The sequence below is a fragment of the Kogia breviceps genome, chromosome 10 (assembly GCF_026419965.1).
Source record: "Kogia breviceps isolate mKogBre1 chromosome 10, mKogBre1 haplotype 1, whole genome shotgun sequence".
Taxonomy (NCBI): Eukaryota; Metazoa; Chordata; class Mammalia; order Artiodactyla; family Physeteridae; genus Kogia; species Kogia breviceps.
In genome coordinates, this window is record NC_081319.1 from 32,016,752 (window position 1) to 32,033,329 (window position 16,578).

The following is a 16,578-nucleotide window of genomic DNA, read 5'->3' on the forward strand; positions in this document are numbered from 1 at the left end:
TCATTCCTCTCATCTCCCAGCCCCTAGTAAACTCTATTCTAATTTCTGTTTCTATGAATCATACAGTATTTCTCCTCTAGTGTCTGGCTTATTTCACTTAGCATAACATTTTCAAGATTCATCCATGCTGTAGCATGTATTATAATTTTAATCCTTTTTTTAAAAAGCTGTGGTAAAATATACATAACATAAAATTTAGCAGCTTAATCATTTTTAAGTGTACAGTTCAGTGGCAGTAAGTACATTGACATGGTTTTGCTGCCATCACCACCATCTACCCACAGAACTCTTTTCATTTTGCAGAACTGAAACTATTGCACAGTAGCTCCCTATTCATTCCACATCGCCCCGCCCCCCGCCCCCCCCCCCCCCACCCTTGGCAACTACCATTCTACTTTCTGTCTCTGTGAATCTGACTACTCTGGATATTTCATGTAAGTGGCATTCTACCTACTTGTCCTTTTGTGACTGGCTTATTTCACTGAGCATAATGTCCTCAAGGTTCATCCATGTTGTAGTATGTGTCAAAATTTCCTTCCTTTTTAAGGCTGAAAAATATTCTATCATATGTATATACCACGTTTTGCTTATCCATTCATCTGTTGATGGATACTTGGCTTGTTTCCATCTTTTAGCTATGTGAATAATACTGTGAACATGGGTGTACAGATATGTCCAGTCCCTGCTTTCACTTCTTTTGGGTATATAGTCATCCCTTGGTATCAACAGAGGATTGGGTCCAAGACCTGCCACAGATACCAAAATCCGAGGATGTTCAACTCCCATAGTTGGCCCTTTGTATCCACAGTTCCACATCTGTGGATTCAGCCAACTGCAAATCTTGTAATACTGTATATATTCATCAAAAAAAGAAAAAAATCTGTGTATAAGTGGGCCCGGGCAGTTCAAACCCATGTTGTTCAAGGGTCAACTGTATACCTAAAAGTGGAATTGCTGGACCATATAGTCATCATGTTTAATTTTTTGAGGAACTGCCATACTGTTTTCATTTTACATTCTCATCAGTGGTACACAGGGTATCAATTTCTCCACATCCTCACCAACACTTGTTATTTTCTGTTTTCTTGATAGTAGCCTAATGGGTGTGAGGTGGTATCTTATTGTAGTTTTGATTTACATTTCCCTAATGATTAGTAATGTTGAGCATCTTTTTATGTGCTCATTGGCCATTTCTTTGTCTCCTTTGGGGAAATGTCTTTCCAACTCCTTTTCCCGTTTTTGTTTTTTAAAAAATTTATTTATTTATTTTTGGCTCTGTTGGGTCTTCATTGCTGTGCACGGGCTTTCTCTAGTTGTGGTGAGCGGGGGCTACTCTTCGTTGCGGTACGCAGGCTTCTCATTGCGGTGTTTCTCTTGTTGCGGAGCACGGACTCTAGGTGCGCGGGCTTTGGTAGTTGTGGCACATGGGCTCAGTAGTTGTGGCTCGTGGGCTCCAGAGCGCAGGCTTAGCCAGCTGTGGCATACAGGCTTAGTTGCTCCGCGGCATATGGTATCTTCCCGGACCAGGTATCGAACCCATGTCCCCTGCATTGGCAGGCACATTCTTAACCACTGCACCACCAGGGACGTCCACTTTGCCTGTTTTTTAATTGGGTTGGTTTTTTTGTTGAGTTGTAGTTCTTTATATTCTGGATACTAATGCCTTATTAGATGTATGCTTTGTAAATATATTCTCCTGTGGGTTGTCTTTTCATTCTCTTGATAGTATCCTTTGATGCGCAGAAGTTTTTAATTTTGATGAAGTCCAATTTATCAATATTTTCTTTTATTGTCTCTGTTTTTGGTATCACATTCATGAAAATCCATTTGTCTTTTAATTTATGAGTACTGGGCATATATCTTGGGATATATTTCTTTTCTGCCCATTGATCGCAAGACTAGGAACACTGCATATGCTACACAAGTTAGGAAACACAGCACCTCTGCCTAGGATCCTGGCTTTGAGAATTCAAGACTATCTGAGAGGGTCAGTAAAACTGCAGAAAAAGTATGTTCTGTAGGACCAGCAGGGAAGGCATAGCAGAACTGAGATTTTGCTCTCCTGGGCCCAGAAGTTCATAGCTTTATATAGTTTTAACCCTGCAGAGGGATCATTCCTCGTGCTATAAAGGGATTACTTCTTATGGGTTATACCTATTTTTAATTCACCCAAATCCTATTAAATGAAGAAATGTAATGCTAGGATAATGGTACTGAACAAGTATTCCTCAAAGAGAAAGTAATTCTACTAGTGTATATTGGATCACATTATAAACTGAATTTCTAACCAGAAATTGGGTTTGATGATTTAATCAAAGGTAAACCATTTGACCTAAATGTAGATTCTTATGCAAATGTGCAGAGGTGCAGAACATTATTAATTTAATAATGTTAAACCCCTCTCTTATGTGCATGTACATAACAGACATTGAATAAGTGTTTTTAAATTAAAATATCTGTAATTGTAAGACTTCAGTTCATTTTCTGGCATTCTTATTTTATTTTCCAGACTTATTTGACAAATACCATTTAACTTTTTTTGGCAATAGACAATGTATCTTTATGACTAGTTTTCTTTATGTCTATTATGTACTACAGTGTAAGAATTATGGTGGCTAGGGTTAGAGTTCAGTATGCATCTTACACCTAATGAGGTCCCTTGAATCAGAGGGGAATTGTTTGAGTGAAGATTGCTGCGCAGGTAGTATTCTTGTCTTTGCCTTTCCAAAAAAGCTGATATGAGGCTTCCCTGGTGGCGCAGTGGTTGAGAGTCCACCTGCCAATGCAGGGGACACAGGTTTGTGCCCTGGTCCGGGAGGATCCCACATGCTGTGGAGCGGCTGGGCCCGTGAGCCATGGCTGCTGAGCCTGCGCGTCCGGATCCCATGCTCCGCAACGGGAAAGGCTGCAACAGTGAGAGGCCCGTGTACCGCAAAAAAAAAAAAAAAAAGAAAATTTGATACGGATCACTATATATCTTCATTATTATCTAGAACTTATTGAATGTAAAGAATATATGAAACTTACTGCTGAATTATTCTCCTCCCTGATATTTGGTTCCTCTGCACAGTGAATATCAGGACATAATATATAATAAATGGCATTGGTGGATACAGGAGTTGCAAGTCCTTTGTGATCTAGAGCAGAAGGAAACAAAGTAGGCACAGAAATGTTTAGACTTATTCAAAGCGTGTGGTTTTGACATATGATGTTCTTTGGGTTCTTAGAGTCAGAGGCAGAGGCAGATAGTGATTTGAATTTAGTTATCTGTATAGTTAAATATGTATTAATTCTGCACTATAAGAAAAAAAAGTTTTACAAATCTGACGAAAAGCTACTCTGAACTCTGGAAAGCAAAACTGCGAGATAACATTCAAGATGAGAGACATTCTCATAAGAATTAGTATGTGGGGGACTTTCCTGTGGCGCAGTGGTTAAGAATCCGCCTGCCAATGCAGGGGGTCCGGGTTCGATACCTGGTCTGGGAAGGTCCCACATGCCGCGGAGCAGCTAAGCCCGTGCACCACAACTACTGAGCCTGTGCTCTAGAGCCCGCGAGCCACAACTACTGAGCCCACGTGCCTAGAGCCCGTGCACCACAACTGCTGAGCCCGTGTGCCACAACTACTGAAGCCCACGCTCCTAGAGCCCCTGCTCCTCAAGAAGAGAAGCCACTGCAATAAGAAGCCCGTGCACCACAACAAAGAGCAGCCCCCACTCGCCGCAACTAGAGAAAGCCTGCGTGCAGCAACGAAGACCCAATGCAGCCAAAAAAATGAATTAGTATGTGAGAATATATAGAATAAGTTGACAGTGTAAAAACTGTGAGCTAATAAATCAGAAACATTCCAGAAACCTGAGTGTTTCTGGACTCTTTCCTGTTGTTTCTCAGTCTGTCCCCAAAGCCTTCTGTTTTTAATCTCCTCCACAGAGCTACAGTAGCTCACTTTCTTCTCTTTCCTTGCTGCACATGTCTTCAGATTTTCTTTCTACCCAGGAGCAGTATTCAACAATGCATACATTTCATCCTGTAATCTTTTCTCTTTTACTTCATACTCCTTTGTGCAACACAGCATCCCTGCTTAGGAGTCCAGAGTCCAGTCCACCTGTGGCTCAGGCCTGTGGTTGTGGCTTCCACTATCACCACCTGGTGGCAGTGTTTCTACACTGCAGAAGCAGAATTTGGGGAGGTACCAGAAAAAAAATCTTTGAATACTACATCTGCATACTAACTTAGGAGTTGCTTTCAGTTCTCTTTACTCTTAAATGGTATTATATTTGGCATCATATTCAAAATGGTATCTTATTCGTGTTTCATATAGTTAGCACAAAGATTTTAAATTTTAAGTTGAGTGACAAAAAGGGAAATTTTAAAGTAATGATATATATTAATGAAAGATGAAATATCCATTTTATATAATTTACACAGTTGTTTTTGTAATGCTGTTATATAGCCCAGTGTTCCCTTTATCCAGTTTTAAAGTACTAGGAATAAAGTCTTAAATATTCACTGATGTTAAGAATACCTTAGCTACAACATCGCTGACTAAGTAAATAACAGTTAGTGGATTATCAGTCTTAGAAAATTCCAGTTTTGTGATATGTGAAATTCAAATAACTATAAGAATCTTTATGATGTTTCCTTCAGGTGAAATTCCTAAGCAGGTTAAAGTGAAAAAATTGAAGAACCTAAAGACTCTGGATTCTAAACCTGGTATTGACTTTTATTAATTTTTGAAACATATACTATATGGGTAAATGGGTCATACTGCTTACCTTATTTTCTTTTCTTTACTTCTTAGGAGTTTATACTTCTTATAAGCCATATCTGAATAAAGATGAAGAAATCATGAAACAATTGCAGAAGGTAATTACTTGCTCATATTATTAATTTAAATTTCCTTACTCAGGTATGCAGTATCCAGTAAAACAACATGTGCCTTATGTACGATAATATGAAAAGAGGTCTTTCTGGACTCTGGATTTGAACCAAAGCTTCATGAAAATCAGGAGACTAATGTAGCAGCAGTTATGGGCTAGAAATATGGGACTGCAGCTACCAACCTAGTGCCAATCTTCCTGAAAACTTAGGAGTTATAGTGAGAAAGTTGTGGACTGTACTATGAGGTAGCTTAACACTAATAGGATAGTTAGCATTTTTTGGAAAATGTAAATATTATTAATACAACAAGTATGAAATAAATATAATCTTTGTTGTGAGCTAATATTTTAAAGTATGGAATGCATGTCTTATATTTTGCTCTAAGGATTTTTTACAGGATATTGCATAGTGAACTTCACATTAAATTACTTCAAGATGAAGTTCTAGGGTTTTTTTCCTGTCAAGTAAAATACATTTTTATATGTTAGCTAAACTTCTGTAAGCATTCATTGTTTTGTATTCTCTGACACTAGAGTGTAGGTTCTCATTATTTTCCTCTTTTAAGGGTGTACAACAGAAGCGTCCTTCTGAGGCTCAAAGCGTTATTCTCCGACGTTATTTTTTGGAACTGACACAAAGCTTCATCATTCCATTAGTAAGTTAGCATATGTATTTGCTTAATTTAATGATTTGTTGAAAGGCACATGAATGTTTTTTTCATCCATCAAAATCTTATCTTAAATTGTTTTGCTTGCTCATGTGTGTAGTGATTAAAATAGAGCCCTTTGCAAGACACCTGAATTCTTTGTTCTGATATTAACTGTGTAATTTGGTAAGTCACTTCCTTTCTTTGACCCTCAATTTCTTTATCTGTAAAATGTGGCTGATTACACTTTTCCTAAAGACTTTTCAGGATTGTTGTGAATCTTAAATGAGATAATTTTTATGAAATATTATATATAATTATTGAATTATGCACCTTAAAATGTTCTACTGGAGCTTCTTTCTCTGATGTTATTTATTTATTTATTTATTTTTTGATTGATACTTTTTATTTCATGCTAAGAAAGTCAGATTGTGTTCCCAAAGCAGATGGGGAGGTTTTAAGCAGTGATGTTGTATGCTCATATTTCCATTTCGTCTGAGGTATCAGGACAAAGCTTGAACTGCTTGAAGGAGGCATTGGGGTAGAGATGAGGTTGAACATTTTAGGATTCTATTATTAGTCCAAGATCCTACAGTAGTACCTATTCCTTGAAGAGCATACCCAAGACTTCCAATATTGCATTCCCAGGATACTGTGCAGGTGAAAAAACATGCTTACTGATTATTATTTTTTTTATTTTTATTTTTTTAGGTACGCGGGTCTCTCACTGCTGTGGCCTCTCCCGTTGCGGAGCACAGGCTCCGGATGCGCAGGCTCAGCGGCCATGGCTCACGGGCCCAGCCGCTCCGTGGCATGTGGGATCTTCCCAAACCAGGGCACAAACCTGTGTCCCCTGCATCGGCAGGTGGACTCTCAACCACTGCGCCACCAGGGAAGCCCTGATTATACCTTCTAAAGAATTAAATAGCAACTCCGTAGGATCATGGTCTGGGCTAAATAGATTTCACTGGGAAGAACTTCACTATGCAGAGCTAAGCAGGTGCTTTCTTAAGACTGCCAAGCACTGGCGCTAGGGACCAACAATTTGTTTAATTCTCCTAACAACTCTATGAGGTAGCTGCCATTATCATCTGCATTTACTATAATGGAAAGAGCAGAAGTTTTGAAATCTGATATTATTTTCTTTAGCACAATTTGATATATCTGTGAGAATGTACTTCCGTGATGTAGTTCCTTATCTGTCTTGTTCATTACCTTTTCCTCAAGTCTTCCACCTGGTAGCACTCAATAAATATTTATGAAATACCTGACTAGATGATATGGTTATTTTTTGAAGTTCAGTGGAACATCATGTTAAATTACTAAAAGTTATGCCTCACAATATAAGGCAGTACCATGATGTGGTCCTAGTCTGGAGACTGCATCAGAGAGAGACTTGTGTAGTTGTTAATGTAAATCTATCTAAGAATATTATAGGAGGGCAGTCTGGAAATCTTTGCTATTATACTTTGGGAAAAAAATATTCTCTCTTAGTCTATAGATGTCAATTTATTTTGTCCCATTTAAATCAACTTGCTTAAGTAAGTGAACTTTACTTAATTAAGTGCTTAATAAGAGCATGGGCTGAAGTCAAGTAGACCTGAATTCAAATTCAAGCTGTGTGAACTTGGGCAGGTTACTTAGCCTTTCGAAGCCTCAGTTTCCCAGTAATACCTGCCACAAAGGATAGTTGCAAGAGTTAAAAGAGATCATGCAGGCTTCCCTGGTGGTGCAGTGGTTGAGAATCCGCCTGCCGATGCAGGGGGCACGGGTTTGTGCCCCGGTCTGGGAAGATCCCACATACCGTGGAGCGGCTAGGCCCGTGAGCCATGGCTGCTGAGCCTCCGTGTCCGGACTCTGTGCTCCGCAACGGGAGAGGCCACAACAGTGGAGAGGCCCGTGTACCGCAAAAAAAAAAAAAAAAGAGATCATGCATGTAAAATGTTGAGTACATTTTCCGGCACAGTTACTCAATAAGGTTAATTATTATCATTAAAAATAGGTAGTTCTTTGGATTTTCTGAGATTTAGTTAAATTTTTATTGAAAGTCTGTCTTCTCAATTCAATCTAAATTTAGTGTATCTATTGAGACGAGTGATGGTGGTGTTGATGTCCATTGAAAGAGCATATGATGAAAAACTTGGAAGCCCACTTTTTTTAAGTAGGTCAGTTTAAACATTTTTGAAGACTCTGAGTAAGAACACCTAACTTTGACTAACTTTTTTTCTTGGACTTAGGAAAGATATGTGGCAAGCTTGATGCCTTTTCAGAGAAGCATTTCTCCATGGAAGGTATAAATATATTCAGTTAAATTCCTGTTTGAGTTGTATAACTGCAGTTAACTTATGTGAATATATCCATTTTTAATTTTTAAATACAGTATGTCATGTTTTCTAGAGTCCACCCCAATTAAGACAGTTCCTTCCAGAAGAATTTATGAAAACACTTGAGAAAACAGGACCTCAGCTGACCTCTAGAATAAAAGGCGATTGGATTGGACTTTACCGGTTGGTCCTTTTTTTTTCTATTTCATCCATCTATAGAGCTTTATTTAAAAATGAAACAAAAAACTGGGCTTAAGCATATTCTTTTTTTTTTTTTTTTAATTTTTTGGCTGCGTCGGGTCTTAGTTGTGGCATGCAGGATCTTCATTGCAGTGTGCGGGCTGCTCTCTAGTTGTGTCGTGCGGGTTTTCTCTTCTCTAGTTGTGGCGTGGGGGCTCCAGAGTGTATGGGCTCTGTAGTTGCAGCGCACAGGCTCCAGAGCTTGTGGGATCTGTAGCTGTGGCATGTGGGCTCTCTAGTTGAGGCGCGTGAGCTCAGTAGTGTGGCGCACAGGCTTAGTTGCCCCACTGCACGTGGGATCTTAGTTCCCTAACCAGGAATTGAACCCTCGTCCCCTGCATTGGAAGGCAGATTCTTTACCACTGAACCACCAGGGAAATCCAACATATTCTTTTTTTAAAAAAATTACATTGTTTCACATGGTTCTCCTAGCTATAGGTAGAAAAAGTATTGAGGAGAGGAAGTTAAGTCATAATCAAACTTTGCTTTTTAAAAATTTATTTTTATAGGCATTTTCTAAAATCTCCAAATTTTGATGGTTGGTTCAAGACCCGGAGGAAGGAAATGACCCAGAAACTGGAGGCACTCCACCTGGAAGCTCTTTGTGAAGAGGTTAGAAAATAGCCTGTTTGTGTGTTGATTAACAGCTATTAAAAATAAAGTTATTCATAGAGGCTGAAAGGTTATATCCATATCCACTACTTTATAAATAGTAATAGCTAACTTTTCCAGATCATGTGCTATGTGCCAAGGACTGTGCAGGTGCTTGAAATGGGTAAAGTCTTTTAATCTTCATAGTTCATTGAAGTAGGTGTGTTATGATCTGCGTTATGAGACACTTGAGGATTATAAATTAAGTGATTTGCTTCAGATCCAATCACTGCTAAGTAATGGAACCAGCAGTGTGCTCAAGCCCACTTGCACTGGCTCACAAGAGCCAGCCGTGTGCATCTCTTCCCAGCTCTGTATTCAGTGATCTCAGGTTGGTAGCTTGAAATCAGCTACAGAGGGAGAATTACACCACAGAAACTAACAAATGGTATAAACCAGGAACTTTTCCTGAGAACCAGTTGTTAAATATTTACTGGCATACCACTGGATGGAGTTAGAATTCAGATCCAAGCAGTCTAGCTCAGCATCTTTCCCACCATGCATTATTCACCTTTCCCAGTTACTAATACATTTTTCCTGTATTTGGACTTTTTCATATTCTATAATTTGTCAGCAGACTAGTTTAAATTAAGCTACTTTTTTTTTTTTTTTTTTTTTTTTTTTTTTTTTTTTTTTTTTTGCGGTACACGGGCCTCTCACTGCTGTGGCCTCTCCCATTGCGGAGCAAAGGCTCTGGAGGCGCAGGCCCAGCGGCCATGGCTCACGGGCCCAGCCGCTCCGTGGCATGCGGAATCCTCCCAGACCGGGGCACGAACCCTCGTCCCCTGCATGGGCAGGCTGACTCTCAACCACTGCACCACCAGGGAAGCCCCTAAGCTACTTTTAAAAATATAAAGGATAGTCTCAATTTGCGTTTAGCTTGAGGTGGGCTAGCCTCAGTGTTAACTTTCTAATCATAAAATCTCAGTGACTGTGGTTTTCAGAGAAAGAATACCATGAAGGCAACCACAAATAAGCCCAGGAAGAGCTTATTTGAAGATGCAAAGTTTGTATCCAGTAATATATTCATGTTCACAATTACCTTGATCTGTTAGTTGATGTACCTTATAAATAACTCACTACTTAGTGGGGTTGGGGGTTAGTATCGTACCTGAAGTTCCAGTTTCGTTTTTCTTGACTGATCTAAAAGGGCCAGAAAGGAATTTCTTCCATTGTGTTTTACTTCTGAGTATTAAACAGTCATTTTGGCTAATGTCAAAAAGTATCTGATTCACATTGTCAGAATATCATGTACAGAATTATACTATAATGTACAGAATTATACTATAATGCTATATCTGGGTTAAATACCCTGTTCTCCTTTTCCTTCCCATCCTTTCTTCCCAGTAGCCTTGCCTATTGAAATAGAACGATTTGATTATTATTTTGAGTATTTACTGATGTGAGATTTGTTTATTCTTCTAGGACTTACTTCACTGGACCCAGAAACACACAGAAGTAGAAACAGTAGACCTTGTATTGAAGCTAAAAAACAAGCTGGTATGTAGCCAAAGCAGCCAAAGATCTATGAAGTTATTTTGCTCTTATTTGAGGTGATAACTTTAATGTATCACAGAAGTAAATTTTTAAATGAGAGGACTTATGATTGGTCAGTTGATGGTAGATCTGACTGAAAATACTTGGTCACTCAAGCAGATCATAATGAAACCATATTTTTTTTAGTTATTTACATGGAGTCTAAAGAGCTTTACAAAAAACATTGTGACTTATATTTAATACCACATGGTCTCCGTTGATATTATCTATTAATTTACATGAAGTTTTTTTTTGAGCTCAGCAATTGTATTGTTAAAGTGTCATGTTCTTTGCTTTTTTATAGATTCTGTAAATTCTGGTCTCAGTCTGAAGTTTCCAAATCTTTGACCATTAAAATGTTTATTTAGAGAATATACTGTATTAATACAGCCTCAAAAGGTAATTTAAATGATTCCAAATGTTCCTTATATAGTTGCAGGCTGATCGAGAGCATTTACCTGTGAAACCTGACACTATGGAAAAGTTACGGACACACATAGATGCAATTATTTTAGCATTGCCAGAGGACCTACAAGGCATACTGCTCAAAACGGGCATGACATGATATTTGCCAGGATTTTCCAGCCAAAAGGATTGTACACCATGAAGCATACTGACACTTCAACCAGACGCCCAAGATCTCTCGGAGCGGAAAATAGCCGTGAATGCTAGCTACAGGGTTGAAAGATTATACTGTATAAACAGACCTTTTTAGTGCATTAGTTTTAAAAAAATGGATATCTGTGTTGGTTCCACTTTAATACTGAAACACCGAAAGGCATTTCTATATTTTTAATCATGTTCTAAAGTGCTCTTATGAGAGACCTGTGGGGCCATCAGTTTAAGTGATTCCAAACTGCAGTGCTGGCATTGCAGATATTTTTTTAAATTGGTGCTTCTCTGCCCAATCATGATAAAACTCAGGGGGATATAAAAATGACATTCACACTGGCTATCTTCTTAAGAAGAAGGAAAAGACTGAACTGTCAGACTTATAGTTAGGAGTGATTAATGCTTTTGTAGTGCCTTCTGTTGTCCTGCGTGTTTCACAAAGCCCAGCTGCTAGTCTTGAAGCTTTTTCTTAACTTGATTATGATATGTAGTTTTTTATAAGGCATTCTTTTGAGTAATCATTGCTTAAAAATATGTTTTTTGCCTCCCATTGTGCTCATTATTAGTGGCATTGGTGTTTTTTTTTCAATTGTCATATAGGTTTCATTTCATTATTTTCTATATCAGTTTCAAATTTAATTTCAGTTTCACCAAAGGGAAGAAGACATCTAGTATTAATTATGGAAGAGTTTATATCCTCTTTGCTAATTGGGCCCAAGTTAATTAGCTTTTCTGATTTTCAAAGGCATTCTAATTATAAACCTCATAATCAGATACTTTTTCTTTTTTTTTTTTTTTTTTTGTGGTACATGGGCCTCTCATTGTTGTGGACTCTCCCGTTGCAGAGCACAGGCTCCGGATGCACAGGCTCGGCAGCCGTGGCTCACGGGCCCAGCCGCTCCGCGGCATGTGGGATCCTCCCAGACTGGGGCACAAACCCGTGTCCCCTGCATCGGCAGGCGGACTTTCAACCACTACGCCACCAGGGAAGCCCTCAGCTACTTTTTTAAACTGAACTATTCTTATTTCAAAGGCATTTTTAAAACTTTTATGTGATAGTCATTTGAGCGATTATAAGATTGATTTCTAGCATTATTTGTTTGGTAGGGTAATACTTTCCCTATTGTTGTTTGACATGAAACTTTTGCCTCAATCACTGTTATAGCTAGTTTTTTGTCATTGTTGTTTTTGTTTGTTTCTGTTTTGTTTTGTTTACACTATACTACCTTGCCAAAAATAGAAGATTGTGGTTTGGTAGAATAAGGTTCTTTCATTAGTGTTTGAATAGGAGTGTCCTGAAGAAGCCACTGTTTAAAATAGGCACACATGACATAGCTGTGTCTTGAATTATCCTTTACATATCCAAATTTAGTTGTAGGTTGTAAAAGAAATGGCTTCAGGAGCTATCTCTTATTCTCTGTTAATGTAACTCTTAAGGGCACTCCTGACCTAAGAAAGGGTCCTTGGTGTTTGTAACTGTGGTCTTCTATCCAAACGTGCCCTTTTCTCATGGATACAAGTCTCTTGAAGCATACCTCAAAGTCATGGAGAGAATGTGGCATTTGAAAGAAATCATTTGCCTTGAATCACGTGAGTTATTTTGTGAAACAACAGCTGTCCTCATGGAAAAGGGGCAACTACTTTTATATGCTAAAGTGTTTCATATCTTCCTGGGAAACCTTATTTAGGTATAAATGATCATCTTATTATTTTTCAAAAAGGTGTATTTTAATAATCTAACAATTTATATGTAGTTTATGACCAGAGTTTGAAGGTTGTTAGTGTCATATCAAGGATCTTTTAAATTATACCACTACAGGATGTATCATTTCAACTTTATTTTGCACAGCTAAAGAGAAGCAAAGGATGCCAATTAGCATAATAATGCTATCTTCATATTTACTGTACTTAACAAAAAACCTAACACGTGTTGAAAACCATATCATACTTACCTGGTTTATCTATTAATTTCAAATTATATACTTGTAAAAATAACTTAAAATTGCATTGGGAACCTGAGAAAGACTGGTAACTTTAATTTTTTGTGTGATTTTCAGAGCTGTCTTTTTTTTTTTCCCCCCCCGGAGGAGACATTAAGATCTAAAACCTGCCATTTAATGTGTATCTTCACCAGCATCAGAAGGAATCACTGCTTTCAGGGTGTTATGTAATGCCTAGTGCCTTCTGTTTTCAGTGAAAGGGGTTTTGAGAAGGCATTTATGGTCATTACTGAAAACCTAATTAAAGGCCTTGGATTTTAAAGCCCTTGGATATCTTGTATTATTTCTGAGTAAGATTGGAATGCTTGAAAAAATGTAGAGCAAATGAAACCTTTGCATTATGGGATTCCTTTTAGTTTCTAACTTATGTTTTTAATTTAAATGAAAACCTTCCTCTGTTTACTTCATTATGAACAGATGAATAGTCCATTTTATTAACAAACAGAATTAAGTGATTTCATATCCTTCCTACTAGTGTCTTGATTTTTGTGAAATGTTCTGATGAAAAATTTTTAGCTTAATAATCAAGATATTGTTAGATTCTCCGCTTGCTACCTTTTCTTTTCTAACCTTAAATCTCAAATTACTTTCATTTCTTCCTCTTCTCTTTTGAAAGTAGCTAGTATATAATACTGTTCTTTAGATTTTAATTTATTTTTTAATAAAATATATTGGACGTTACTCCTTTTTGAAGTTACTGGGTAATATCCTTCAAAGTATACTGTAAAATATATTGGTACATTTAGAAGAGATGCCATTAAAATTTGTCCTTTTGTTTTCACTTGCCCATAACTTACTTAACTCACTTGTTTTTATATACCTGAATTTTACTTTCTTCTTTTAGCATAGGGAAAAATTTTAACTACTATCTAATATTAGTCCTTTTTTTTTTTTTTTTTTTTGCGATACGCGGGCCTCTCACTGCTGTGGCCTCTCCCGTTGCAGAGCACAGGCTCCGGACGCGCAGGCCCAGCGGCCATGGCTCACGGGACCAGCCGCTCCGCGGCATGTGGGATCTTCCCAGACCGGGGCACAAACCCATGTCCCCTGCATCGGCAGGCAGACTCTCAACCACTGTGTCACCAGGGAAGCCCCTTAAAAACAGATCGTTGGGGCTTCCCTGGTGGCGCAGTGGTTGAGAATCCGCCTGCCGATGCAGGGGACACGGGTTCGTGCCCTGGTCCGGGAAGATCCCACATGCCGCGGAGCAACTAAGCCCGTGAGCCATGGCCGCTAGGCCTGCGCATCCGGAGCCTGTGCTCCGCAACGGGAGAGGCCACAACAGTGAGAGGCCCGCATACCGCAAAAAAAAAAAAAAAAACAGATCGTTGCAGAAAGCAAAAAGCTTCTCTAATTATGGATGAGCGTCATTTAAATAACAAGATATGTTAACTCATAATAATGACTAAATTATCACTAATAACTTGATATCCCTTCATATATTGAAGATACAGTACTTATATGCCATCTACGACTTGGTTGAATTATGGTATTTATTATTATATCAATAGAAATTAGCATTTGTTAATAGAGCTCCGAGAATTTTCCTTGTTTGTTTGAAATAGATAAAGCATTTGATACAAGGTACAACATCATGATTACTAAAATATATCCCACATCTAACCAATTTTTAGAAAAGCAAGTTTAAGGTTGATGGTTAGTTAATGAAATAAGTTTATAACATTTATTTTGCGGTTATAACATTGCCTATCTCATGTTGCACAAATGTTGAGAAAAAAAAGATGGCAGTAGAATTCTTCTATATCCTAGTCTCCAGTGTTATTTCTGGACTTTTGAACACCAGCCTTTCTCTGTTACCCATTACTTAAATACCACGCTATGCCTTTCTTCAAATTAAGATTATTGTTGTCTAATTATCATAGGTTTCATTCCGTTTTACTAGTGTTAACACTAGGCTTGGGTTCTGTTTAAATTTTTTTTTAAGTTTTATTGGAATATAGTTGATTTACAATGTCATGTTAGTTTCTGCTGTACAGCAAAGTGAATCAGTTGTACATATACATATATCTGCTCTTTTTTAGATTGTTTTCCTATATAGGTCATTACAGAATATTGAGTAGAGCTCCCTGTGCTATACAGTAGGTTCTTATTAGTTACCTGTTTTATATATAGTAGTGTGTATGTCAATCCCAATCTCCCAGTTTATCCCTCCCCCTTTTTCCCCCTTGGTAAACATAAGTTTGTTTTCTACATCTGTGACTCTATTTCTGTTTTGTAAATAAGTTCATTTGTACCATTTTTTAGATTCCACATATAAGTGATATCATATGATATTTGTCTTTCTCTGTCTGACTTCACTCAGTATGACAGTCTCTAGGTCCATTCATGTTGCTGCAAGTGACATTATTTTGTTCTTTTTTATGGATGAGTTATATTCCAGTAATCTTCCAAAGAAGGTATGTACCACATCTTCTTTATCCATTCATCCATCAATGGACATTTAGGTTGCTTCCATGTCCTGGCTATTGTAAATAGTGCTGCAGTGAACATTGGAGTGTGTGTATCTTTTTGAATTAAGGTTTTCTTCGGATATGTGCCCAGGAGTAGGATTGCTGGATCACATGGTAGCTCTATTTTTAGTTTTTTAAGGAACCTCCATACTGTTCTCCATAGTGGCTGTATCAATTTACATTCCCGCCAGCAGTGTAAGAGGGTTCCCTTTTCTCCACACCCTCTCCAGCATTTTTTTTTTTTTTTTTTTTTTTTTTGCGATACGCGGGCCTCTCACTGCTGTGGCCTCTCCCGTTGCGGGGCACAGGCTCGGGACGCGCAGGCCCAGCGGCCATGGCTCACGGGCCCAGCCGCTCCGAGGCATGTGGGATCTTCCCGGACCGGGGCACAAACCCTCGTCCCCCGCATCGGCAGGCAGACTCTCAACCACTGCGCCACCAGGGAAACCCTCCAGCATTTATTGTTTGTAGATTTTTTTGGTGATGGCTATTCTGACGGTGTGAGGTGATACCTCATTGTGGTTTTGATTTGCATTTCTCTCATGATTAGTGAAGTTGAGCATCCTTTCATGTGTTTGTTGGCAATCTATATCTTCTTGGGAGAAATGTCTATTTAGGTCTTCTGCCCATTTTTGGATTGGGTTGTTTGTTTTTCTGATATTGAGCTGCATGAGCTGCTTGTACATTTTTGAGATTAGTCCTTTGTCAGTTGCTTCATTTGCAAATATTTTCTCCCATTCTGAGAGTTGTCTTTTCATCTTGTTTATGGCTTCCTTTGCTGTGCAAAAGCTTTTAAGTTTCATTAGGTCCCATTTGTTTATTTTTGTTTTTATTTCCATTTCTTTAGGAGGTGGGTCAAAAAGGATCTTTCTGTGATTTACATCATAGAGTGTTCTGCCTGTGTTTTTCTCTAAGAGTTTGATAGTGTCTGGCCTTACATTTAGGTCTTTAATCCATTTGGAGTTTATTTTTGTGTATGGTATTAGAGAATATTCTATTTCATTCTTTTACATGTAGTTGTCCAGTTTTCCCAGCACCACTTATTGAAGAGACTGTCTTATCTCCATTGTATATTCTTGCCTCCTTTGTCATAGATTAGATGACCATAGGTGTGTTGGCTTTTCTGTTTAGTTTTGCCTCCCCATTTTCTTTGTCATCATACTATTTCTGCTTAGCCATTGGAAAGCTAAACTTCATAAATCCTTTATTATTTTTT

The 16,578-nt window shown here is 38.2% G+C and overlaps 1 protein-coding gene across 3 annotated transcripts in view; it reads left to right on the forward strand.

Annotated features, from left to right (window-relative positions):
* The window catches only part of DENND6A (DENN domain containing 6A), a 55,505-nt gene extending 42,352 nt beyond the window's left edge, over positions 1-13,153 (forward strand). For all 3 annotated transcript variants that reach the window (XM_059078049.2, XM_067043842.1, XM_067043843.1), the window contains exons 13-20: positions 4,649-4,714; positions 4,803-4,867; positions 5,448-5,537; positions 7,766-7,819; positions 7,926-8,035; positions 8,602-8,704; positions 10,169-10,243; positions 10,713-13,153. In XM_059078049.2, the coding sequence (XP_058934032.1) occupies positions 4,649-4,714; positions 4,803-4,867; positions 5,448-5,537; positions 7,766-7,819; positions 7,926-8,035; positions 8,602-8,704; positions 10,169-10,243; positions 10,713-10,844 (695 nt within the window). In that variant the 3' untranslated portion in view covers positions 10,845-13,153. The remainder of the gene's footprint in view (positions 1-4,648; positions 4,715-4,802; positions 4,868-5,447; positions 5,538-7,765; positions 7,820-7,925; positions 8,036-8,601; positions 8,705-10,168; positions 10,244-10,712) is intronic.
* The last annotated feature ends 3,425 nt before the right edge of the window (positions 13,154-16,578 follow it).